The sequence below is a fragment of the Rattus norvegicus genome, chromosome 9 (assembly GCF_036323735.1).
Source record: "Rattus norvegicus strain BN/NHsdMcwi chromosome 9, GRCr8, whole genome shotgun sequence".
NCBI lineage: Eukaryota > Metazoa > Chordata > Mammalia > Rodentia > Muridae > Rattus > Rattus norvegicus.
This window is the reverse complement of record NC_086027.1, coordinates 118,572,431-118,599,847: the sequence shown is the minus strand read 5'-3', so window position 1 is coordinate 118,599,847 and position 27,417 is coordinate 118,572,431. Positions and strand designations below refer to the sequence as shown.

The following is a 27,417-nucleotide window of genomic DNA, read 5'->3' as shown; positions in this document are numbered from 1 at the left end:
GCAAATGGAAGAAAACAGACCCTGTCAGAGCTCTGCTCCCATAGCGCTGGGTAGCCCTGGGCTCCAGCACCCACCCCTGCCCACAAGAGGCCCAAGCATGCCCTCTGGAAAGCTACCTGTGGAAGGCAGAGAACAAGCTGCTGGGGGACAGCATCAGGGGGCCTCGAGGCAAGATTGTGCCCTTGTCATTGACCCAGTGTAAATAGCCACGGGTCATGTCGGCCATGCCGATGGCGCGTGCAGAACAGTACAGAAACTTGTAACCATTCCTAAAGACAACACACAGACACACAGCCTGGTTAGGTGCATCTTTTGGATAAAGAAAAGAATCTTTTTCTTTTATCAGATCCAAATCCAGGTCTTCTCATTTACTTTGAAAATCAATTACTGAACTTAGAAGGAAATCAGGACTACACACAACGGTGAAAAGGGGAACATGCAGAACGGATTAGGTCAAACTGCAAAGTCCCAAGAGTGTGCACTAGCTCAGAAAAAGACCCAAATGGACAAAACCGGACTCTCTTTATGGTATTTGCTGCAAAGGAATTATCCAAAAGGCCTTATTTTAAGGACATTTTGTTGGACAGTCACCATTCTCTGGGACAGGGAGTAAAGTCACATCTGAGTAGCTGACATATTCTGATTTCCTATCATGGTATTCTAAAATGGGCATTATATATCTCCTGATCCATGGACTGTGGACATGCTAAGACCCCAAAAAGGATGGCTAGGTTTTCCTTAAAAAACGGTCTTCTACACATGCCTGTGCCCAGTAAATACACTTAGTCGAAGCTACGCTGAGGCAGGACACTCGAGAATGGTACTTACTCATTGATGGAATGGTAGAGCCTAGCTATGCCCTGATGAGTCCAGTCTTTACCCAGCTGTGGGAGAATCTGTCCCAAAGCATCAGACCTGGCAAGAGGGGAGAAATAGAAGCAGATCCCAGAAATCCAACACATAAAGTCAGTCATTTTCCATACTGGCTGCTAATAAGCACTAAGTGGGGATGCAAGCTGTCTACGATGTTCCAGGATGGCCTTATTCTGATTCTGTGCAGCCGAAAGGCAGCCCTGTAATGGTGTGCCCCAAGGCACTCCTGACAACAGTGTAACAGGGAGTCCAGTATTTACTTTCAGAGATAATTTACCACCACATCTCCCCCACCCCCCCCCCCCCCGCATCCCTAAAATGCTAACAGTTTGTCTTCTTTGAACATCAGAATTTGGAGACCAAATAGTCAGATTTTGCATGTTAGTTTTGAGAATTCATTTGTATGGTTCCACACACCTCCTCTTCAGCCATAAAATGGCTTCACTTGGGCTGCTTCCAGGACATTGTAGGGCATATGGTTTAAAGGGCGCTCTTGCTACTGAGGATTAGGGCCTCCCCAACCCATGTCCTTCCTGCCACCCACAGGAGGCTTGAGCTTACTTGGTTATTGTTCCATCGATGTCAGAAATGATGACTTTGTCATTCCAGTTCCACAGGTAAATGGTACCCGCACACCGACAGGTGCCCTGATACTGGGTTGTGATACTGAATACAACATCATTGGGGCCATCGTGGAGTTTCAGTTTTGCCTTTTATAAAAAGCACAACATTAAGGAGAGCTTTAGTGTACTTTGGAACAGAGTTTAAAGCTTTAGAACAAAGCTCAGGGCACATGATTTCTTTGGTGTTAGCATGCAGTCTAGCCCAAACTCAAGCATGGTCACAACGTGCTGTTTTCTAACTCCAAGGACTTCCTGATGCCCCACACAAAACAAAGCCTCCCTCTCCTCCAAAACACCTGAAATTACTGCCCTGGCCACAGCCTCATACTCCACCCAGTAAAGCCTTGCACAGCATTGTAAATGTCGCTGCTCTGCTGCTATGAGTCCCAAGAGGCAGCTCCTGGTCCTGTGCTGAATGGGGAGTAACATTTACCAAAGCAGCCTGCTAAAAATACAGTCCTTGGTTTGCTTCGAGACACTGAGGCACAAGGTCTAGGTGGGGAGGAACCCATGCAACAAGCTCACCCGGTGTGGGGGTGCTGCTCCCCTAGTGAGGGGACGCTTACGCAAACACAACTCTAGTGCATAACACTTACTATCTGGTCCGAGGACAGTCGGAGAGACTTCTTATATGAGGCTGTTCCACAGTGACTCAATGTCTCCATCGAGATGGGGTCAACTTTGATGGTTTCTTCTAACTCCTGTGACCCCTCGTCACTAGAAGTGTCATTCTCTGCAGGTCTATCCAACATCAAACTAGTTACAAAGTTATCGTACCTGACTGATGAGAGCTTTTATAATTTAGGACAAGAAAATAGACAAGGGCCACATGTCCATAATCCTAGCCCACAGAAGGCTAAGGCAGAAGCAGAAGGAACCGTTCAAGCCTGGGTACATAGGAAGACTTGGTCTCAAAACAAAACCCTTTAACCCTTTCTAGGCCAGCAGGAACTGTTTCCACTACCACTTACCCACATCCATTTACTCATGCCATAACTACTGGCAGCATCACAGATGTAGAAGACCACCATCTTCCTCCTCCTTTTAAGCGGTAGGCAGTTACTTCTCTATCTTTTAAAATACCCTTAGCAGAATGAGAGCAGGCAGACTGCATGCCACTCTCCGGACACAGCAGGGAATATTCTAATGTTAGCAAACTCATGTTATACTCCTTCTCAAGGAGAAAGAATACGGAGGAGATAAACTAGGATTGCCATCATCACATGGGGTTGGAAATGCTAATTCAGGAGCATACAACATGCTCAACTTTTCTCAGGCTCAGCCAACTCAAATGCCCAAATGAAAGGACAGTGCATGGGAGCAGAGATACAGGACAGCAGCTCTGATTAAGTCCAAGATCCCTTCCCAAAGTTCTGCCTTTCCTAGCAGCCTGGCTCTGTCAGAGGCACAGCAGTTACTGATGTGTGTATTTAGCCCTGTAACCTGGGAAAGGCAGCTCATAACTACCAAGAGGCGACATCAAGCCACTTCATGATACCTCTCTACAGGAAGAAGGTATCTCTGGCTACATGCTTAGCAGAATTGCTTTATCAGTTGAGTGTAAATTGACAAGTGCTGTGAGGTGGGAGAAAGCACAGGGACTCACCTGGCACTGACGGGCTCCTCAGTACCGGAAGGCAGGTCATTTGCTGGAGGGACCTCAGATTTCCCCTCCTTGGTCTCCGGCAACTGCAAAGAAAGATACTGTCAACGTACAATGTCTCCAGACTTCCGCTGCAGTCCTTGATAGGAAACAGAATCTCAATACATGACTGGAAACGAGATATTTTTCTACTTGTAGCTTGAAGGGCAGAAATCATATTATTCTGCTTATAAAAAGCTGTCCTTGGGGAACTAGTTGGGAACTTTAATAGTACTGTGATAAAACACAACATATAACTGGCCCAATGACAACCTGAACTGCCCTGCAGAAGGGAGAGAGGCAACCAGCGGCCACACTGATATACGCATGGTATAATTTGGTGAAGCAGGACTAACTTTTTGCTATCTGAAAAGCAACAGGTAAAACTCCCAGAATCCTCTCCCTTTGAAGGCTTTGGAAAGTGAAGACTCACTGAGTGTGGGTCTCTGAACAAGCCTTCTCTTCTGCTCTCTGCTAAACGGGATACTCCTCATGTCTGCATGGGGATTTGTGGAGGATAAGCGCTTACTCATGCTGGAGACGTGACACGGAAGTAGAAAGAGCAGAGCTCTGGGGTCAAGGTCAAAGTCAGCCCCAGGTCCACCCAGCTCTATGCTAAAAGTCCAACCTCCCCCCAAAACAGCCATTCAACCATCTCCATCGCTTTACTGGAAAAAGCAGCAGTGTAGTGCAGTGACCCTCAGAGGCCCTGAATGCTGTCACTACAAACAGTGCCTGTGGCCTGCCCTCTTATGAGTGGCAGAAAGAGCTGCTTTGAAATCATCAGATTCATTACCTGTTTGGTCATGCTTTCTTTCTTTCGCCAAAACCACCACCGGCCAGATTTCTTCGGCATCTTGTCTTTAACCCAGGACTCGACTGTGGCCTGCCGGAGTTTAGGGCAGTGTATAAGACCAAGGGTTCTAAATCACTGCATCCTCACCACAGTGTCCTGTAGACAGTGCCTTACTACAGAGTGACAAGGACCAGCCTTGTCTAGGCCTGGGTTCCTAGAGGGGTGTTTGGGAGCAGCAAAAAGAGATGACTCAAAGTCAAATCGTGGGTCCTCGCTGGTAGCCTAGGTCCTGCTGAAAGGACTTTCTATTTCTAGACTGCTCTCTGTGCTCTGCTCTTTTTTTTTTTTTTTTTTTTAAATTGCTTTCCTAAAAACTCTCTGGTTGAGACAGCTAGTTTTCTGCTTGAGATAGCTCTCTCTGCTAGTAAAAATTCTAAAAGCTATCTGTGTAACTCATGGGTTTTCTGACCAGAGTCAGAAAAGTTGCTATAAAAAATTCTTGATCTTCCAACCAAGTCAGAAATCTTGTTAGAAAAAATTCTAAAAGTAATCCTTGGGTTTTCTGATCAAAATCAGAAAGCAGAAAAATTCTCAAAGAGCTGTGTTTGCTTTCCATGGGTTTTCCAACTAAAATCAGAAACCCTGTTAGAAAAATTCTTGAAGAGCTGTTTCCACTCTCCAGATATCAGACAGCTTAGCTCCTGCCAGAGGAAAAAAGGAAAAAAGGAAACAAGTACTATTGCTTTCAAGCTCATCTCAAGCAGACCAAAAGTCCCGTTTTTTACTTACATATTAATTCAGTTTTTTATGCCAGGTTCCCTTTTGATTATTTTATGAGCCAGCATCCCATGACCCCAGTCACTTAATTCTCAGGAGACAGCAAGCACACATTTCCTTTTAACATGCAAAAGAATTCAGAGACCTGCCTGGCTCTGTCACCCACCCGTGCTAAGTTAGCTGGGTGGGACCCATCCTCAAATTACCATTCCTACTATACCTGGGGCCTGGACAACTTGTGTCCCAGGCTGACCTTAAACTCAGGAATCTGCCTGTCTTTGTATCTTTCTGACAAGCTGGCTCATTAATACAGCTGCCTCTGTTCCTTCAGATTCATGAAGCCCCTCATACAATTCGTATTGTATCCTTATATTTTTGCACAGTTGAGAAATTACTTATTTTTGAACTCACATTCACAGCCTTTAAGGGCTATCCTGAAGGTCCCAGTCTGTACCATTTTGCTGAGACATTAAGATATACCTTCACCTCCCAGACTCAGGCTGTTTCAGATTAACATGGAGTCACTAATCTTAACAAAGAAGACATTCCTTGAAAAAATGTAGAGAGCTTTTGGGGTTACTTGGCAGGAATTTGACACTGGGCCAGGACAAAGAAGTAAGTCTCAGGGCTGGAGAGATGGCGCAGCTGTTCAGAGGTCCTGAGTTCAATTCCCAGCAGCCACATGGTGGCTCACAATTATCTGTAATGAGATCTGATATCCTCGTCTGGTGTATTGGAAGACAGCTACAGTGTACTTATATATAATAAATCTTAAAAAAAAAAAAAAGAAGTAGGCTTCAGGCAAGAATCTGACTTTGGGCTAGGACGGGGAGGTAGGCCCTTAGAAGCAGTGATCACAGGACTTTGTTTATTGCTTTCTTGTTCCTTAACCTAGAACTGACCTTAGTACTTGCATGTAATTAGAATGGTGTAAATCAGATTGGGAAAAAACAAACCACCTCAGCCTCGCCTCAGCACTGGCTGGGGTCATGCTACAGTGCTGTCTAACAGTCTTTTTCATTAATCCTCTCCCTCCTGCCCTGGAGAACCTGCTGACTGACCGTGCTGGCTTGGTCGAAGGAAGGATGCAAACATGTGCATTATCACACAGACGAGCCTTGTGCCCATGGAAGCCAATGACACTCTTGAAGGCCATGTCACTGGCCCTGTCCTCCTCGGGGCAGGAACCGTGTCACTCTGTCCCATCAAGGCCTCACACCACCAAACCGCCCTGGGGCTTTACCATTTCCAAAGGCGTTCACTGCTGCCTTCCCTTCTCAGCTCCTGAGAGCACTACACGGGTTAGGGAGGTGTGCAGAGAATCACTCGTTCTTGTAGAATCTGGCACGGCCTTGGTGGGGCAAATATAGTAATTTGCCTTAGATTTGATCTCTGATATAAAATATTAAATTTAAGGCCTTGAATAGAACCCACAAATACAGGATGTAAACTCTGTTGTACGTCACAGATTAAACTCTGACTGTTTACGTCACAGATTCTTTGAAGATTTCAAATGTGACCACTCACCTTAGGCAGACTCTTCTGAAATACCTGTAAGCTAAGGATCATGGGAGCAGCCAACGCCCAGTTGTAGTAACTGTGAGAAACAAAATTGAGCAAAACCATTACACAGAGGTGTCAGAAGCAGAGCAGGGTTGGGAAGGACAGTCAGAGGCAGGGAGGGCTGGAAGACCAGAGGAAAGGGAAAGAATGACACCAAATTGTTTATTCTTTCCAATAACAAGAGGAACAACTATATTTGAAGACTTGCTTTAAACCAAACTTCTCTGGACTGAGAAACCCACAGAAAAGAGTAACAGTGTCTCAAGGACTTGGTCACCAATAACCTGAAGCTCGGCCTCACAGCCCATTCTGTTGGCTCACTTGTGGGATCACACACTTTAAAGGCGGGAAACGGTGGCAGTTAAATGTTGTGGAGATCTCGGCAATGGTCGAAGCATCAGCATTTACCGGTTATAGATCCGGATCACAAGGTTCGGGTTGTCGATAAGGCCAGGGTTCTCTGCAAACTCGTGGTACGTGATGATGTGCTCCATGAACTTCTCTGTAAAGCAAACAGCGGGCAGGTGAGTGTGGCGGTGAGTGCACGGCCCCTGCAGGGTGCTCCCCTGCTCTGTGCTGAAGGATTGTGGGCCTAGAGAAAGCCAAGCTTCCCATACTGGTCAAGAGATGCTTCCACATTTTTAGGACTCGAACAAACTAAACCCCGACACTTGTGTTTTATAACATTTTATAACATGCACTTGTGTTTTATAACATTTTATAACATGCACCCTGTTCCATTTTGAGGCAGTTCTAGGGCTGTGTTCACCCAGTTTCTCTCTTCTACAAATCTTCAGTTCTCTGAAGGGGAGGAGGCAGGACAGTGCTAAAGTGATGGTGCTAGTCATGGGAAAGAAATCTTGTCTCTTGGAAACAGCCATCACAGGTCAGTGAAAAACTAAGAAAAATTAATTTAAAATGAATACGAAGTTGCCAGAGGCAGGAATACTGTGGGAACCAGATCTGTCTGACTACACAGTTCAACGTGAGCAACGTGGTTCAGGGTTAGACCAAATCAAGATGGACATGTGCAGCTAAGGCACTGCTGAGTGACTAACTGCTCCATACTTAACACAGAGGTGGAGCACGGAGATGTAAGAATGTGGGGCAGACATCTTTCAGGCAGGAGACGGAGGTAATCCCACTCTTTTGCTACTGTCTAGTTGGTGAACAGCCACTGTCCCACAGTTTGAGTCCTGGTGCTTGTCAGGAAGGCAGCTGGGAAAGCCCCACAGGGAGTTCAGCAATGTTTACACACAAGCAGGATCAATGCAGTGTGACCCCACCTTGCTGCTCTCAGAGACCATAGCCTGTGAGTTACCAAATTCTGAATGTGAAATCATTCAAGATCGAGGTGCTCACAAAACCTTCCCACACAAAGGCACTTCTGAGGCTCTAAGGGTATGGGGAAAAGTACCCAATGCTCACAAGGCCAGTCAGGAATTTAGACGGCATTCAATGTTTCAAAGTATATTTCTCATTAGATTTCTCTCTCATACCAGCAATCTATTGAATTAGATTTGGGCAGAAGACAGACTTTAAATCACAAGTGATGGCCAGGCATGGCTATCCGGCCTACCTTTAGAAATCTCTCCATTCTCACTGAGGCCTCCACAGAGGGAGAGAGTTACATCAGGCAAGTCCATGGCAGAATCCGAGAGGCATTCGGTGCCACTGTCTGCAGCTGCACTTCCCACAGATTGTGGGGACTGAGAACCAGAGAATGTGTCAGACTCAGGCCACTGCCTAGAACCCGGATCGGTGTCACTGTGGCAGAGGGAAGGAAGGAGGAGGAGGAGACAGAAGTGCTTATTCTATCGTGACTTCTTATATTTTTGGCTTAGTGTATGGTCCTCTAGGGTTTCAAATAAAACAGCTTATCCCCTAAGATGAATAGTCAGAAAATTGAATATAACACACACACACACACACACACACACACACACACACACACACACACACACACACACACACACACACACGTGTGCCTTCCTGAGCTGCAGTCTTGCCATCGGGGCCAGGCTGGCCAACAAGAGAGCACCTGGATTTATCTACCTGCTTCTACCATTCGGTGCTGAAGTTACAGGCGTGTGAAGCAGCCACACCTTTCTTTGTGTGTGGATTGGTGATTTGAACTCAGGGTCCATGTTGTGGGTTGCTGTCTATATGGAGGTGAGAGCAGGCACAAGATAAGGCAAGAACCTGTGATTGGGCAGTGAAAAAGGAAGGTGGGCTGAGAATTTTAGAGACATGGCAGAGAGAGAGGGGAAGGAAGATAGAGGAAGAGAAAGATGATTCAGATTCCGTGTGGCTTTAAATGGATGACACTGAGTGTCTTACAAGGGACGGATGATTACAGGACAATTTGTCTTATCTAGGCGGGCAGTTTATATCAATATCCATTGGCTCTGAGTTCATTGTGGGGACGTTTGGTGGGGTGAGAATTTACTGATATAAATCTGATTGATAAATTACAAGCCTCTAGAGTTTTGATTTTAACGGGTTGGGTTACAGGGATTGTGACAGCTAACCACAGGGGGTGGATAGCTAGAAATGTGAGCAGGAGAGAGAACCAAGAGATGGGTGGTCACTGCATTCGGCTGGCCATGGAAGCGGCGAGACTGAGAAGGCCAGAGAGTAGCTGGCCCTAGTGTGGGATGGTATATTTTTTATTGTCATACACAAAATATGTTACCATAGAAAAGTGGTCTTATCCACCAAGCCATCTTCCCAGTGACCCCGCTCTCTAGATTTTTAATGTAGTGTCTAAAACTCTAAATGACATTAGTAAGAATGTGAATAGGAAAAACTTAACTGTGTATGTAGAAAACAGTTCATAATGGTACCAGACTTTCAACTGGGGCCTTCCTGGCTGTATTACAGGAGGAAAGGAATTATAAGCACTAATTTAAATTGCCACTATGAAATAACAGGACAGTTATGAAAAATCTGACATTTGGAAGTGCTTGGACCCTGCACTCCAGGAGAGAAGTGTGGCGATAGGCAGAGTCTGGAGAGAACTACTGATATTCTTTCAGCAAACTGCTCCCCCAACGTAGGCATTTCCTAAACTCATCTTGATACTCTAAAACTAAACTAATTTAAAAAGGCATAAATTACTCCAGAAAAAGTATGCAGAAGGCCAGGCCTTCTAGACAATGACGACTGTTCTCAGCACTGAGGACTGGGACACTACTATTCCTACTCTTCTAAATGAGGCACAGAAAGTTCTGTGCTAGGAGGTGAGTGCATTGCAAACCCTTTGTAATGGAACACAAATGTAAAAAAAGGAAACAGCGCACTGTATCTCTTACTTACAACCATTAACTATTTTAAACTTTAGTGAGTTTTTAGCATAATACTTGATATGTTCAGATTGATCCTAGAGGCTGGGAAAAAATTTAATACTGGGAATTGAACTCAGGACCCTAAGCAGGCATCTGGTCACTAAATCACATCCTAACACAAGAAGGCGAGACTCTTAAAGTTTTATTAAAGCAAGACAAAGCACGGCACATCTGGTGAGACCAACATGAACTTCTGGAAACAAAAAACAAAACAAAATAAAAACAAACCTAAAGGTGGAGTTGTAGGGATGGCAGCATGCAGATACGCAGACATGTTCAGATTCAGAAGAAGTTCTAGGTTTGGGGAAGTTGTCTCTTAATTGTAATGCACACCTCCAGACAGACAGGAACTGATGGAGAAATGGTCTCTTCACTAAAAAGGGTTAGAGAGCCACACCCAGCGAGCTGGCAGAGCAGCAAACCCATGCTGGGAGGGAGGGGCAGAGAGGCAACCCCACACCTGGGTGAGAAGAGAAGGTGGCTGTGTACTCTTTAACTCCTGCACTGTCTTTCCTGGGCTCCTGAGACAGAAGACTCCTGTTTGGGGGACTCCATTGGCACTGGTGCTGGAACAAACATGCTCCCCAAGCTTTATCAGTTGCAGCAGCTGGTGTCACCCTACCAGTAACATGTCAACATGAGGGGTGCCCCTCTGACTCAGCGAGCTGCCAGACCCACAGGGATGATGGGACATGTGTGAAAGTCTAGCTGTATAAACTATGACAATTTAGTAATACAGAGGGTGACAAGCATGACAAAGCACAATTATGACAGGCCCCAGTAGTCAGTCCTCAAGCTAAGTGTAGCTAATGAACAGACAGCAACCTTAACCAGTAAAACTATTACCCAGTACAGTGATATCTCAGCCCTTTCTTTTTGAGACCAGGTTTCTCTATTATATAGCTTGGTACAGCTATCCTGAAACTGGCTATGTAGACCAGGCTGGCCTCTAACTCAAGAGTCACAGAGATCTATCAGGTTTTGCTTCCCAAGCACTGGATTTGAAGTGTGTGCCACCATGCAAGTCTGGCCTTGCATCCTATTTCCTTGAGTGAAAGTGAAAGGATTGGGAAATATGAGACAAAGTCACAAATCAATCAGTCAGTCAATCTATCTATCTATCTATCTATCTATCTATCTATCTATCTATCTATCTATCTTGTTTTCGAGACAGGGTTTCTCTATCTATCTATCTAACTTGTTTTCGAGACAGGGTCTGTCTGTCTATCTATCTATCTATCTATCTATCTATCTATCTATCTATCTATCTATCTATCTATCTTGTTTTCGAGACAGGGTTTCTCTATGTAGCCTTGGCTGTCCTAGAGTTGCTCTGTAGACAAGGCTGGCCTTGAACTCAGAGATTCACCTGCCTCTGCCTCCCAAGTGCCAGAATTAAAGGTGTCTGCCACCACCGCCAAACCTGGGAAAGTCACAATTCTAAGAGATTACATTTGAATTTTTCCACCCTTAAAAAACTGGAGTAATTCAATTCTTCCATTAAAAAACCCATTATTGCAAATGAAGTATGTGGTATTTTAGGATAAGCTGGGGTGTAGAGTTAGGAAGGAATTTTAAGAATCTCCCCAAAAATGTCAAAAAGTGTGGTAAAAAAAATCTTAAATATATTTATGTCAATCTCACTTTTTCATTCCAAGTAAAAATGAAGTATGTCTTCCCAATAACTTATTTAAAATAACATAGTTGTGTATAAGGCTCAGAAGATTCAAGCCACCATTCCTGAGAAGAAAACAGTTTAATACCCAGTGTATTAAGAAGTAAAAGAGCGGGGCAGGGGATTTAGCTCAGTGGTAGAGCGCTTGCCTAGCAAGCGCAAGGCCCTGGGTTCGGTCCCCAGCTCCGAAAAAAAGAAAAAAAAAAAGAAAAAAAGAAAGAAGTAAGAGAACCTAGGAAGACAGTCAGTGTACACTGTGTTAACAAAGGTGGGTCACGGTCCTGTGACTCGGTCGGAACTGTGAGCAACTCGAGACGCAGGGTCCCCTGCAATGGGGCCTTACATGACCAAGTTCAGAAGTGGCTTCATACTTCAAAGGAGTGAAGAAATTCTTGGTAAAATGCTTGCAAACTGAAATGTACTATTTTAAAATATATAATTACAAAAAAACAAATGCAAAAATTTCCTCGAGCATATTCAGTTTGTTAACTGTAGAGAACACACTAAACTAGGGCTCCAAGATGGCTTAGCAGGCAAAAGTGCTCACTGTGGGCCTGACAACCTCAGATTGACCCCTGACCCCTGGAACCCACACGGGAGAGGGAAACCAGACTCCCCTGTCCTCTGCACAAGGAACACAAATGTGTACACACACACACACACACACACACACACACACACACACACACACACACAGAGGAGGTGGGGATTAAATTCTAAAGTCAAATACTTTTATGTGATTTCCACTTGTCTTTCTCAACCAAAGCTTCCAAACTTTCAAGTCACTAGTGTTAAAACAACACACACTATTTATGAGCTTTCTAGAACCGGAAGCAATAAGCAAATTTGGCTAAAAGACAGTCACTCTCTTCCTTTTGCTCAGAATATCTCAAGCTGTTCACTCCTCAATGTATGAGCATACACTACCTTTTAGGGAAATAGAGAGCTGCCACTTCAGGCTCAAGAGCCTTTAAGTCATCAAGGTAAATGTCATCAGGTCCCTGGTGCTGGCTTCTTTTGTGAACACCTGTTGTTACAACAAAAACATAAGGAGGTAAGAATTTATTCTCTACTTACAATTCTGTGGTAAAATAAAGTTTTCTAAGCAAGATGGATCACTATGTGCCTAAAGCAAGGCCTGGGAATCAAGCCCTATCCTGTTTTCTACCTTGTCTCTCCTCTCCTCTCCTCTCCTCTCCTCTCCTCTCCTCTCCTCTCCTCTCCTCTCCTCTCCTCTCCTCTCCCTCTCCATCCCCTCCTCTCTCTCTCCCTCTCCTCTCCTCTCCTCTCCTCTCTCTCTCCCTCTCCTCCTCTCTCTCTCCCTCTCCTCCTCCCCCCTCCCCCTCTCAGTACTATAGCTATACGGAGAGCAGCAGACCTGGGTAGCATGTCCTGGGTACTTGAGAGTGAAATGTCATGATGTCTAGAACTTGCTTTCTGTTTCTCAGTCAAGATATGGCAGAGAAACAGTCGTGCACTGTACCACATGATGACACTTTAGTGAATACAGAGACAATGGTGGTCCCAAAACACTATAGTGCACCTGAAAATGGCTACCACCTAGTGACACCATGGCTTCTATAGCATCTTAGGGTAGCACGTTTGCCATGATGGTAAACACACCCATGGCACTGTCACTCCTATGTCAGCATGTGCATCCAACTGTGTACAGTGTCTTGGTAATGGTAACAGACATACATTTATTACAGGGCACACTCCCATCTCTCTACTGATGCACTGGTGTGTCATTCTATACTGGCAGCTTCATTATTTCATGTTCCCTGCGTCTCCCAATTGCAACAAGAAGCCAGGTCACATACACGGCTTAAAAACCCTATGATGTTCACACATACTAAACTGCCTAAGGACACACTTCTCAGACAATATCCCTGCCACTAAGTGACGTACCACAGTATGTATAAAACTTTCATAATCAAGTGGGGGGGGGAATAAAGCCAGAAATGGTAGGAACCCTTCTGAGCTCCCATGTCTATAAATTCCTAAACAACGTCCTGTTATCAAAACCAAGCCTCTAGCAAACGAGAACTGGTTATGCACCCCATAACAGTTCTTAGAGCAGAACAAACACTGTGTGGATTCTGGTGAGAGCCACCATTAGCTATGTGTCAGACTTGGCCACAAACACCCTGGACAGCCACATTCTTAGTTCAAACAACTTATTTCTGTATGATCTGAGCCTGTATTCGTTTGTGATAACGGAATGTTTGATTGTTTTCCCCCTCCTTCAAAGTGAAGCAGTTATTCAGCAAGCTAACATTCAGAGTGTAGTTTCTGGCTCTCACTGGGTAACTATCTTTTAGCAACCAGCCTGATCTAAGACAACTGATGTAGAGTGAGTACATGGTAAGGGCCGGACTGCTCAGTCTGCACACAAGTTTTGGAGGAAAATTACTGAAAGAAAGCAGGAATAATCAGTGGACACTTAAAATTTTTTCATTTATTTTAGGTGTATGCATGTTTTGCCTGATATATGGCTGTGTGTCTGGTGCCTACATAGGCCAGAAGAGGGCACTGGGTCCCCTGGAACTGGAGTAACAGTCACAAGCTGCCACATAGACACTGGGAATAAACCCTGGTCCTCTGGAAAAGCAGCCCATGCTCTCAGCCATTGACTCATCTCTCTAGCCCCTAGTAGACATTTGCTTTTAAACCATACAAAACCTATAAAAGTTAAGCAAATGTCTGAGAAAACACTTTTTCTCTGTTCCATTCTTATTTCTACTTAAGTAAAAGGTCATTTACGATTTCATTCACTGACATTCACAGCTAATAATTCAAGACAGCACGTGAATCTCGGTAGGACCTTAGTGTAAAAGCACACAGTCAGTATGCTCATGGAAGACACATGGTTTCTGTGTGTTGACAATGGTACTGTCACTGTGCTCGCTCATCAATGGAACTCATTCATTTACTTCTTACCAAGTACTCCTTAAAAGCCTCCTGAGTGTTAACTCAGAAGACCAAAGCAAAAGTGAGGAAGTTTAAAGTTTTGTTTTGGTGGAATTTAGAGATCAAGAGAAGCCACAATCGATAAGTCAACTCAATGAAGTTTGGAACAGGTTCTTACTGGAGAGCACAAACACAAAGGGCTATCACATGGCACTTGAAACCCGGAGACAACATACCAACTATACTGATGGGCTATCACCTGGTACTTAAAGCGCTAAAACAACATGCCACCTACACGACGTCATGTGATGTCACATAATTACCTTTTCTCTTTGTAGGTGAGTCTACTTTAGCAGCTGGTTTGGGCTCTGAGGGAGCCTCTGCTGATGGGCTGGGAACAGGGTCTGCATCTAATGTAGATGAGATCTGAGGTGCTTCAAGAGGCGATTCAGGAAGTTCAGTGGAAGCTGCATCACTCAGTTGCTTACACAGGGCTCGAGGTTTGGGTTTCACTATGGTACAGGTAGTATCTTCAACAGTAGCATCCTTCTCAACTTCTCTTATGAGGCTGTCTTCACTGGGAATTACCCTAAAATGAGTGTTTTCTGATGGTGTAATTGTAGCTGTCCTTGGATGATAGTCATATCTTTCTCTTTTGCTGACCTGCAAAGGTGAATTGTTTAAAAACTAACTCCGAATGTATTTGTTATGATTAATTTTATTTAATGATAATACATTAGTTATATTTTGTGTGAAATGGGACACCATTGGCAAAGTAACTATTTTGTTCAATGTCATGATGTTTATCAAAGTTACATTTATATCCATTATCGTCAAACACTGGAGAATACCATATAGACAATTTTCAGAGTCAAAGGCAGAAAATGCGCATCTTAAGGAGAACAGCGAATGGTGTACATGAGAGTCTCGTCATACTAAGGATTCCTGTACTCCTTATGGTGGTCAATCAGAACCAAATACATTCCCATTTTAACAAAACTGAACTCAACAGGAGATCTAAATGATTTCACGAAATGGATCTTTCAGTCGATTATTCTTTCAGTGTGAGCAGCTGAAAAGTTTTATGAACTTCCTCCTGCCTGATGCTGGGGACTGAGCACAATGTCTTGAGCATGGAAGGCACAGCTTTACCAGCCGAGCTATACCCCAGCCTAACTTTAGTCATTAAGATTTCAGTGTGGAAACTCGAATTTCCCTTAGGTATCTAATTTTTTTCCATATTTACTTGTAATCAGCATTATTTGTTAGGTAGGAACAGAAGTATTGAATTCCTTCAGTTACAAGTAAATACACAGTGGACATGTTATGAAAATGCTAATTTTATTTACTTTTTAAAGAACTTTTCCAACCACAAGAGGGCCATGCCGTCATGTGAGCTCGGTAAGGTACAGCTCCCTTCACTAATGGGGCACTTTACTGATAACACTCAGTCACATCCTCGTCTGCCCAGTGGCCCCTTACCTTGGTGGACTCTGGGAACCCACCCCACGTCCACTCCATGTGCGACTCAGATCTGAGGAGGCTCTCGGATGGCTTCACCTCCAGCTCCGAGTCACTCTTGGGGCACACTGTCTGTGGGTAACTGCTGCAAATACAAGAACAAAGGGAGCCAGGCTTCAGTCTGGGTGAGCCCCACAGAGCAGAGTATGTCAGCTACGGGCACACACTTCCCTGAGGGAAACTGATTATGCATTCCACTTGAGTTCTTTAATGAAACAGAATGCCAGCTAGGACCATTAAGGACTTCCTAGGCCCTCTGTAGACCCTTCATGGTTGTATTATTTATTTCTCAGAGGAAGCCAATGACATGGGCAATTTTGTAAGACAGAAAACACACAGGAAGGTGGGCTCAACAATCAGTTAATGAGGGATAAATAGCTCCATGGCAAAGAACATGAGACCTGGGTTCTCAGCAACCCCATGGCTGTTCACGGCTGCCCGCTACGTCTATAGTCACCTGTACTACTAACATCCCAGGGGCTCTGACTTCCTCTTCCATGGCTTTTGAGAGCACCAAGCATGCACTTGGTACATAGGCATGGATGCAGACACAACATCCTTATACATAAAATTCACACATTTTTAAAAATCATTTAAAATCTAAAAGTTTGATCACAGAATATAACATGTGTGACCACATGTTCTCTCACTATGTTATTTGACACCAAAGACCTAGAATTTAGAGGTAGGTTGGGCAAATTGTAGGCTGATTATTCAGATTTACAATTGGCAAGCACTATTAGGATAAGATTAAATTTAGGAACAAACTGGTTGTTGAAAAACGGTTCATATTCACATTAAATTTTACCTAATGGCTACTCTACACAGATGGAAAGTGGCATTTACTATCAAATAACATAAAAGCTACTGATAAGCCTCTTCTTTCCTGTAAGAAAACAGAAATTTTAAGGATACTCACGTTTCCAATGGAGACCAATCTCCATCAGATAAGGGATAGTTATCCCCAGAATGGAAAGGCGGAGGCTCCTTATAGTCCTCTTCCTTTAAGGAAGCATTTGAAGATCCTCTGTGAAAGGGGAAAACAAAGCAAAAATCAGTTAAGTCAGGAATGATATATGAGAGTTAAACCCTCTCCACCACACTGCTGTAAACAATATGGTTGTCACAGCCTCAGCACGGTGGTACACAGAGGATGTCATTCATTCAGTTCTTCCAAATTTAAGTGGTAAAATTCCACTGGAAATAGCAGGTAACCAAAGATCTAGAAGTTTAGTATAATCATTTATCCAAAATAAAAACGCTATGGCCTCAGAACTAATTCATCACGAGTCCTGTCTACTTCTCAGTCAATAGTGAGGTTTATATGGAAGCATGTGGAAATTGCTAAAACCTCTGAAAGCACAAAGCACATATTGCACGTTTAGGGGCTCTTGTAGCACACTCGGCTCAATGGTATAGGGAATGTAAACCGTGCAGAACATTAGTGCTGCGATAGTGAACTGAATACAAGTCAGAACATTAGTGCTGCGATAGTGTACTGGATACAAATCAGAATCACGTCACTTAATCTGTAGGGCTGAATGCCCAGAGAGAAAACCACCTTTTCTTCTCCAGTGTGACTTCCCTTGTTGTAACATACTTTTTATTACTTCTTTAACCAGCCTTCCCATTCAGGTAAAAACCACGTAAGATATAGGAGTGTATGTCTCACTTAAGTTCTTCCCTCAATGGACTCTCACATACAACCTCACTCAAGAGGAAAAAAATAACTAAGCAGACACTACGAACCAATCATTATCTAATTAAAATAAACCAAATGTTAAACTTTCTCTAAAGAAAGGGGAAATTGCAACTGGGAAGACAGCTCAGTACGTGGGTTCAATTCCCTCTGCTCACATGAAGGACAGCTTACAGCCACGGTTAACTACAGTTTTAGGGGATCTGAAGCCCTCTTCTGATCTCGATAGCACCAGGCATGCATGTGGTGCAGAAACACACACACAGGCAAAGTACCCATGTACATGTACTAAAGAAGTAAAATTTAAAAAACAAAAGGGGGAAAAAAATCAAGCCAAACATGGTGGCATATACCTTCAATCCCAGCACTTGGGAGGCAGAAGGCAGATCTCTGAGTTTTAGGTCAGCACAGTCTTTACAGTGATGAGAGGGTTACATAGTGAGGCCTTGTCTCAAAATAAAATAAATCTGTGAGCACAAATGCCATAGATTGTACTTCAATTTAAAAACCAACTCAGTCCAAACTGTAGGCACTTAATGTGACGCCAAGCCAAGACTAGGCTTCTCTGCTAAGAACAAAGGACAACAGGGACACTCTAAGACTCAGTGTCTCTTTGACTCTTACACTCTCACCACAGAAACCACAGGGTGTCTCCAGAAGGGCTCTGAGGAATGCAGCTTCTTCCCAGTCATAGCTGTTCTTAGGGACAAGTCCCAGGCTCCCTGAACTCAGCTCCCACATCCAACTTCCAAAGGAAGACTGTTTTTGTGCATTAAATGTAGTTTAGTTCTTTCTTTCTGATGGCCTGGTCCTGGTTCTTTATTTTTGCTATTGCTGGTGGGGTACTGAAATATTTCCAGTGGTGATATGGAAATGATGCTATGTATTTGAGATACATGGTGGTTTGAATAAAAGTGGCCCCATAGGTCCATAGGGAGTGTGACCTTGTTGGAGGAAGTGTGTTGCAGGGGTAAGCTTGGGGTTTTAGAAGCTGCCTGCCGACTTGGATATAGAACTCTCAGCTACCTCACCAGCATCATGTCTGGTTGCTTGCCACTATGTTTCCCACCATAACAAAAATGGACTATACCTCTGAAGTGGGAGACAGACCCCATTAAATGTTTTCCTGTATAAGAGCTGTGATGGTTATGGTGTCTCCTCACAGGGACAGAAACCCTAAGACAGAGTATCTTAGAAATGTTTTATATGTTCATATTCAAAATTGTACTAGAATATCCTCCAATCCAAAAAGCTTCTTCCCTTAAAGGTTTATACTAAATTCAATGTTGTAAACTAAAAAAAGCACAATTATGTACATTACAAAAGACTCCATAATGATTGTAATTATGTTATTGGTTAATATATTTACTCTACTCTTAAATATTTATTTTTTAATGCACTCATACTTGTAAGAAGTATACTATACTGTCTTATATGCAGTACTGCTTTATACACAGTACTGTTTTACACAGTATGCCGTCTACCTGCAGCTACCTCATGTATCTTTTATTTCTATTTCTCTTGACTTATCAAGAGACCAAAGTGAAGTATCAGACTCTACACTCCATCTGTTTGGCTCTGGAGACAGTATTCTGGAAGGTATTGGTGTCTCTGATGTGCTGACTGAGTCTAGACTATACACTTCTTCAGGAAGCCTCAGAACACAGCTGCCTGATCTAACTCGAGCCAGTCACATCACGCTATAGGAGCAGGTGACTGAGGCTCTGTGCAGGGCCAAGAGTTCACGTTTCCTGGTCACCGGAAGGTTCCTATCTAAGTTGAGTAAAGCTTCAGCAGGGTGGATGAAGCTGAGGGCATGGCCAGTGGAGTGGCTGTGGACTGAATACATCCCAACCGTGGTACCCTAACCATCCACCGTGGTCATCCTCACTAGCCACCTAAAGATTAAGTGCAGTTCTATACCGTTTAGACTGTGCCGGCCTCTCTATTACAGCATTTCTCAGAACATACCCCATGGCTGAGGCTGAGGCTGAGGAGCATACGGCCACACTCAGAGCTTCAGAAGGAAGATTCTACAACCACAACCCTCACAGACCAGGTGCCACTGAGTTCATAACACATCCTGAACTCACTCACAGCTAGCTAATTCTTACTGTCTAGCTTCTGTTAGATGCATAATTAAACAAATTTTTGTCCTAAGAGTGACATTCACAGCTCACTAGCCACCCAAAGGAATGCAGAGCAGACCACTTAGCCCTGTGCTGAGGCCCAAGCGCACATGTACTGTGACACCCTCTTACCAAGCAAGTAGGCACTGGCAACCAGAGGTAACCATCGCCCCAGTCAGGACCCCACAGATCTGGCCATGGAATGACATATACTGACTGACACCATCTGCTAACGAATTTCTTCAGAGTTGCAGCTTGTGTGCTTGGTAGAAGCTTTGTGTATGTCTTAGAAATACTGTCATTTCCTGAGATAAAGCTGCTCATTTTTAAAGGAATTCTAAACTTTGCTAATTATGTCAACAAGGGAAACAATCAGCAAAGCTTTTAGGCTCTGGGGGCAAAAGTATCACTTCAGGAGCTTTAGTGGATCAAAATTTTAGCTGCAAAAGCATTTTCAGGACAAGGCATAGAACGGGCATTAAAACACACATGTGGGTAGCTGCAAAGCCTAAGTATTTCACAGTTTTATAAAAACGTATTTCTTGCCCATGGAAACACTTGACTACAGAACTTTAAAAGAGCTGTTCCCAGCAGTGAGATATCTGGAAGCCTCACAGGTTTTTATGCTGGAGGTAAACAGTCCTTGAGAGACCAGAAGCAGGAAAGAAAGACAGGCTTGAATAAGCAATGCCATATCTTTAAGCAGCTTAAATTCTTCAGGAATCAAAGATATAAAGAAGCAGAATTCATAACTCAGCCTGGTTCATATTTTAATACTAATCAAAGACTTTCTGTTCAGGACTTAAGACCTGTTATCAATATAATTTATCCTGCTCTGTGCCTGAAGTATTTTCACCATTTCCATCTTTTTCTCCTCCCAAGACAGGGTTTCTTTCTCTGTGTAGTCTGGCTATCCTGGGATTCTCTCTCTAGACTATGCTGGCCTTGACCTCAGAGATCTGCCTGCCCATGCCTCTCAAGTGTTGGATAAAGGTATGCGCCAGCCCACCTGGCCCACTATTTCCATCTTAAATTGCTTATGTTTAAAAATGTATGTGGGTGTTTGGTGTGCATGCCTGCCGCTGTCCCATCTGTGTGCCAGGTATCCACGGAGGTCAGCATAAGACGTGGGATCCCCTGGAACTGGAGTTACAGAGGCTCATGGTCACTATGTGGGTGTGAACCAACCCTCGTCCTCTGCAGGAGCAGCCAGGGAGCGCTCCTCACCCGAGTCATCTCCCCGGCATCTTAACTGCTTATTTCTAACCGGTATTCTGAACTCTACTTCAGGAGAAATAACAACCTAGTACAGTGACTAGTACTCATGACAGTGAACGATGGAAGGGCAAAGAAAGAATTCTGTTTACATGTTAAAAGAGTACCAACACATGTAAATTTCCAGGATTTATAATCCAGACCTCAATATCATAAGAAATGAGTTAAAAGTTTACTAAAAAAGAATTACTATTCAGAAAATAGTATAATTATAGCACACTAATCATTTATTAATAATAGGTTTCTCATGACTTGACAATTTAAAAAAAACAATAAGCAAAACACATCAAGGCGAAAGTTATTCTGCATAGTTTCTGCAGCAACTTTCTCTTTTTTGACTGACAAAAAGTGTTCACTTTTCTGTGAAATCAGTGTTTCCAGACACAAGTATATTATTTCCTTCCAGCACAGCATCTCAGCTGAACTATCCAAAGGGATCAGCATCTCTCTGAGTCCTTCCACAATTCCATAGACGACACTACATGCAGGCCACCTACAGGCTGCAGCCTCTAAGAGCGGCCAGTGAGAGAACCACTTGTAGATGTCCTTCCAGTGTTTGGGTAACCACTGAGTCACACAGGTGGAAGAAAATTCTATCTTAAGTGAGAAAAACTACACTCTGCCTTAAACTGTTGTTACCTTAAATTTTGGACAGTGCTGGCTTGAAAAGTGGTATAGGTTTTGAGATTTCTATTAATTGGTATGTAAGTAGTGATCAAAAACCCCCATTTAAAAAAACAGAAGTCTTCTTTTTTTTTTTTTTTTTGGTTCTTTTTTTCGGAGCTGGGGACCGAACCCAGGGCCTTGCGCTTCCTAGGTAAGCGCTCTACCACTGAGCTAAATCCCCAGCCCCGTCTTCTTTAACTTAATAGGGTATTTTGCTCATAAATTCAAAACAGAACTCTCAGTTTCTCAGGAAAAGGTTTGATACCAAATATAAGACCTTGAGTAGGGAGCCAGGAATACTGAAATACACCAATCCCAGTCTCTGGAGTTGGAAGCAGGAGGATTATGAGTTTTAAGCCAAGCTGTGCTCTACAAAGAGACCCTGTGCAAGGAAGAGGAAGCAGAAAAGGAAAGGGGGAGAGAAAGAAGAGAATGGGATAGGAAGTGAAGGGAGGGACAGAGGGAAGGAAGGAAGGGGGAAGAGAAAAGGCAGGGGAGTGAGAGGGAAGGGAGAGGAGAATGGAGAGGACAGAGGCGAAGAAAGCAGGAAGAGGAGAAAGGGACAGGGAAGGGGAGGAACTGGGAAGGACAGAAACTTGCAGGTTGGAAAGCTGCCTGCTCACCCCAAGCCAATCTCAGCTGACCATGGGGGCCACCACTGTTCCAAGGAGTGTTTAGTAGCATAGTCAAGGAGTGTTTAGTAGCATAGTCAAGGAGTGTTTAGTAGCATAGTCAAAGGTCTAACAGTGAGGGTAGTGGGATGCTGCTCCCACTTGGCCCCGCAAGAGAGCTGGGGGCCCTCTGCTGGGTGCACAGGACATGGCCAGCCCCTGTGGAAGTCCCTGCCACCCTGGGCGGGCACCTTACCTTGCTGCCTGGGCTCTCTTCTCATCATCAGAGCTCACAGCCACATCGCCTACATCTTCTGCAACAGGGGAAGCCGCCTGCTCCTCCTTCCTATTGTCCTGTTTGCACTTCTTTCTCCTCCGTTTCTTCTTTTTCACAGAACTCGGAGTGAAAACTGCCTCTGATTCCAAGGTATGAGAAACATCTGAACTCTGTGGTGGCCTTTCATTTCCACTTGATTTCACCAAAGGGGGGTCAATATGTTTAAAGAACTGGTCTTCAGTTGGAATTGGTGAGGTGGCAAGATAAGCAGGCAGTTTTTCCTTAAAGAACAAAGGAAAGTATCTCAGACAAACTGGACTGTTTGGAGTACATGACCGTGTACAGGGGTAGGAAGGCGTGCTTCCTAAGGGCAGAATGTCGCCTGCTAGACTCACGCGCTGGCTCATTTCAACACGTGACTGAGTGCAGTCGCAGCAACTGCTTTACGACATGCAAACGCTGCAGTTAAAGCCAAGCCAGTTAAGTTCTGTGCAGAGAGCTGTCCCAGTGGCAGCAGCTGAGCATTACGAGGACTGACACAGTGTGATGAGGCAGACGCCAAGACCTTGTCAGGCTGCACCTGACCAGGGCAGCAGCACATGTGAGTGAACACAGGAGGCGAGCTGATTTAGAGCTCACGGCCAGATGAATGGAAGGTAAAGAAGGTGACACCTACGATGAGTGAGGTCAGTGAATGTCACTCCAAACAGCCTATCGGGAATTCAAAAGAAATTAAACTTTCAACTTAATACTGAAAAAATTACTCTAGTGAACTGCTTGGCCATGAGTTTCAATCTTTTATACATTCAAAAGAAAGGAGAGGTTCATAAGACAGGCATAAATTAACCCCATAGAGTAAAACGGTCCAAATTTTATACAATAGTTCATAAAACACGTGAGTTTCCATAAATGGTGCCCACTAACATTTTGAACTTGGATTTGGTAAACATCCTGAAGCTGCAAGTTTTGTTTACCAGGCTCACCGCCAATATACAACTGTCGTCATAGCCCCAAGGCACCAGACGAGAAATAGTGCCCTAATTTCTAGAGGTTTCAGTGGGTTTTGTTATTTATCAAGGTGCCTTGCACTTCAAAGCTGTTCTGGTTTTCAGGAGTGTCTTCTAGTCTTATCACACAGTGTCTGGGGAGAGTGGAGTACCTGGATGTCTATGCTAGGTGGTTTTGTCAGCTCAGCACACACCTGGTGTATCTGGGAAGAGGGAATCTCAGCTGAGGAGCTGCCTGCATCAGACTGCCCTCTGGGCAAGCCTGTGGGGTGCCCAGCCCACTGTGGGCAGGTGGTTGGTTGTATAGGAGAGCAAGCCATGAGGAACAAGCTAGTGAACAGCGATTCTCCATGGCCTCTGCTTTAGCTTCTGCCTCTAGGTTCCTGCCCCAACTTCCCTTCATATAGTAAGCTGTAAGGTGAAATAAATTTATGGTGTTGATCAGAGCATTAGAAACCTAGTGAAGACATCTACCAACCAGTAAGACAGCAGTCAGAAAAGCCAGTAAAACCTCACCATACAAACTGTGCAGCTATTAAAGAGGTTGTTTTAGAATTGCTGACTGAAAAGGAATGTTGATGTGGATAGTCATGTGAGAAAAGTCAGAGAAACAAAGACTAAATAGTACCTGATGGTGTTGTTACCTTCTAATTCATTTTAAAAGCAGGTTTTAATTTTATTTTTATTTTATTCATAGTACATGTCATAGTTTAGTAATTCTAATGTTTGTTTAATGAATCTGGATATTTTTATTTTTATAGTATTGTAGCTCTGGTTGTCCTAGAACTTACTATACTGCAGTGAAATCTGCTCAACTTAGTCATATGTGAAGCAGAAAAAGTGTTACACAGCTGTTGCTGACCTTGCTAAAGCAGGTCTCACATAGAAATGTTGGGAGTACCTGCAAGCAGGCAAGGATTCTCAAGAGCCCAGATCTGTGGGTTATGTGATGGTAGCTAGATAATACTTAGGCCTCATCTTGATCTTTGCCTCTGCTTCTGAGGAGGTAAAATGTTCATGTCATGTATATGTAGATGAGGCAGTAACACGCCAGAAAGAGGCCCAGGAAAACAGCAGCCAGAGGAGGACACACAGAGCAGCACCTCACACTCCTAAGCTAAACTCTTGACCAAAATAAAATCATGCTATTTGCTATTCGTCACTCTTGGTATCATCAGGTTAGCAGCTCTCCTGCAAAAGCCTCTGTGTCCTAATAACTTGAAGCTTCTTATTTTTGCTATAAGATTTAATTTCTCATGGAAAAAGATATAATGATGCTCCTATAGTATTAGAAAGAGCCACAAGGACTGTGTCAAGAATAGTTGTTGCTCCAAGTGGGTTATGTGTGCCTGGGAGTGCACAAGGACAGGGACTTGTATAGATTTTTCTGTCTTGTAGAAAAGGCCAAATATATACTAATGTATAAAAAGATATAGGCCAATCAATTTATATCTCTTGATATCACAGTTCAATGGTTCTTAAAGTCATGGGTATAATGTTCCTAACTGAACAAAGCAGTCATTCTTGAAAGCTCTATTATGTGTGCATGCACATGTGTGCGTGTGTGGCGGGGCTGGGATGGGGACTCCCGCGTGGCACAGCATCTATCTGGCATCAGACAACAACTTGTGGAGTTCTCTCCTTCCACCTTTATGTGGCTCCGAATGCTACACTCAGGTTTGTCAGGCCTATGTAGAATGTGCCTTTAACATGGAGCTCTCTCTGGCCTCATAAACATGTCTTCCAAATGTAAAGGTCACATATGTGCACATGCACACTTAACCTAAAGAGATACACAAGCTCAAAGCAGGGCTGGACAAGTCAAACCGTACACTGTAATGGCTACGAGGCAGGAAAGCCTTTGAAATTACAGCAAGCAGTTTTCTCCATGTTCTCTATCCCCTGAAAGCTGGTATGAGCTCTTTTTGGGAGGTTGACTTCAACATATAATGAAAGCTTGTTTAGCCAAAAATAATATTCATACAATCATGGAAATAGTGGGACGATTATTTTGTGACATGCTATAGAAGCCTAACTCAGCATGCAAGGGGGCTCTGAGAACTTACATATTCTTCTTCAGTCTCCTCTACAAAGAAGGCTTCTCCATTATCACCCAATTTCATGTGAAGATCCACAGCACTGCCATTGATTTCTATGTCAATCTGAGGAGGAAATGAGTGTGGTTTAGCATAGTCGTTCCTGCAGGATAAACTAAACCCAAATTCTGGGCTCTCTAGCCAAACTTGGCATTGGTTTTCTAGAGCTACAGCCCCAGAGAGACGCTGTAACTAACCCCACAGACCTCCCCCAACCCAATAAACTTGGGGAACACAGGTAACCAGGGGTTGAAAGAAAATGTTTTCACATTTATTTTCACAGCATTTAAAACGTTTCTTTCTTAATCTCTCAATTTTCTTTTCTTTTTAGAAGACAAGGTTCAGCTATGTAGCCTACTCTGATGTTGAACTCACAATATTCTGCCTCAGTTTTCAAGTGCGGTAGTTACAGGTTGAGCTACCTACCACACCCAGCGTAACCTTCACAATACTGTGAGATGGGAAGATGTGAGATGTGAGATGTACTCCCCAAGTAATAGTATAAGCAGGGTTCTTATTGCAGAATTCAGACACTCAAATGTTTCAGTAACTCTAGTGTTGGGCTGTGAACATACTTTTACCCCAGGTCACTATGCAACAGCAGACACTGTAAGGACCTGTGAGCAGTCAGTCACTGGCCTTCTTCAGCCTGTGCTGGTGACTGGGCACAGAGTTTTGTTACTCAGTTGAGCCACAGAGTGAAGCCTGGTGGGCATATGTGCACATGTGTATTTGTATGCACATCTTTGTGTACTCGTGTGTGCCCATATATGTGTGTGCATGGGGGTCAGAGATCAACCTCAGGTTCTAAGTTTTTAGGCATTATTCACCTCTTCTAAGACGGGGACTAGGGCTCGCCTGATCAGGGTAGGCTGGCTGGGTGGAGAGCCTTAGGGTCTGCTCTTCTGTCTCCCCAGAGCTGACACAACAGCAATGTTACCGTGCCCAATGTTTACATGGGTTTGAAAAAAAAAAATCAAGCCTGGGTCCACATACTTGTATAGCAAGCACTTTACTGACCAAACACTCTCTCCAGACCTCATGTAACACTTTGTAAAATTAAACAACTCAAGGAGGTAATTATTGACCAAAATATGAAGATACAGAAAAAAGAAAGAAAGAAAGAAAGAAAGAGAGAGAGAGAGAGAGAGAGAGAAAGAAAGAACTGACAGTGTTGTAAGAAAAATCCAGCTTTTCCGAGGTCTTGTCTGCTGAGTCAGTGTCTAATCCCATCACGGATGTTCTCCTTGACAGATGGAGACCACTACAGAAAACCACAACCAGCCAAATGCAGAGCTGTGGAGCCCAGTCCCACGTATACACTAAACTCCTGCACATTGCTCGAACGCTGCCCAAGAGGGGGTAAAATACTGGGAGAGCCAGGCAGGATCAGGAGTTTGCTGCTGTTGGACTGCGTTTCTTAGGAATATCAGAGGTGTCACCTGTAAAGCCTGATGGCCGCCCAAACTGAGTGTGACAAGGACAACAGCAAAGCACACTAATGTGGATGAGGCCTCAGCTCCATGAAGACAACCTGAGGCGACCATGGAGCACTGAGTGTGGGCGCGTCCTCTGTCGGGAAAGCACACCCGTTAGTTACCATGATCTACCCTGAAAACATACATACAGGTGACATTACACAGACCAAGTGGGCTGTACCTGTGCTTCAGAACACACACACACACACACACACACACACACACACACACACACACACACACACACAACTACAATTAATAGAGTCCTGAGTGTAAAGGAGAGTCAGGATAGGCATCAGGGAGACTTTGGAGGGAGGAAAGGGAAGGGAAAATGATGTTAATTACACTATGACCTCAAAGATTAAAATAGTTTAACAAAAGAAAAACTGAAATCAGATTTGAGAGTTATTCAAGAAACAGCTCACTATAGGAACCATGAGCTTGGAGCTTTT

General features: G+C 43.9%; 1 protein-coding gene and 1 non-coding gene across 7 annotated transcripts in view; both read right to left on the bottom strand.

The window, feature by feature from the left end:
• The window catches only part of Lpin2 (lipin 2), a 74,809-nt gene that overhangs the window by 4,949 nt on the left and 42,443 nt on the right, over window positions 1–27,417 (bottom strand). For 4 of the 6 annotated variants that reach the window (XM_039083795.1, NM_001108236.1, XM_006245662.5 and 1 more), the window contains 15 exons: window positions 25,458–25,553; window positions 22,364–22,665; window positions 16,647–16,754; window positions 15,689–15,812; window positions 14,530–14,869; window positions 12,224–12,323; window positions 7,854–8,041; window positions 6,683–6,776; window positions 6,239–6,308; window positions 3,935–4,024; window positions 3,103–3,185; window positions 2,093–2,237; window positions 1,435–1,583; window positions 829–915; window positions 117–269 (listed from right to left, as the gene is read on the bottom strand). In XM_039083795.1, coding sequence (XP_038939723.1) covers window positions 117–269; window positions 829–915; window positions 1,435–1,583; window positions 2,093–2,237; window positions 3,103–3,185; window positions 3,935–4,024; window positions 6,239–6,308; window positions 6,683–6,776; window positions 7,854–8,041; window positions 12,224–12,323; window positions 14,530–14,869; window positions 15,689–15,812; window positions 16,647–16,754; window positions 22,364–22,665; window positions 25,458–25,553 — 2,129 coding nt within the window. The remainder of the gene's footprint in view (window positions 1–116; window positions 270–828; window positions 916–1,434; window positions 1,584–2,092; window positions 2,238–3,102; window positions 3,186–3,934; window positions 4,025–6,238; window positions 6,309–6,682; window positions 6,777–7,853; window positions 8,042–12,223; window positions 12,324–14,529; window positions 14,870–15,688; window positions 15,813–16,646; window positions 16,755–22,363; window positions 22,666–25,457; window positions 25,554–27,417) is intronic. The other 2 variants (XM_006245663.5, XM_006245665.5) reach the window with 2 other exon arrangements.
• Window positions 4,549–4,611, bottom strand: LOC120094877 (U7 small nuclear RNA). Its single transcript, XR_005489572.1, has one exon. It is a non-coding gene; the product is annotated as a U7 small nuclear RNA (small nuclear RNA).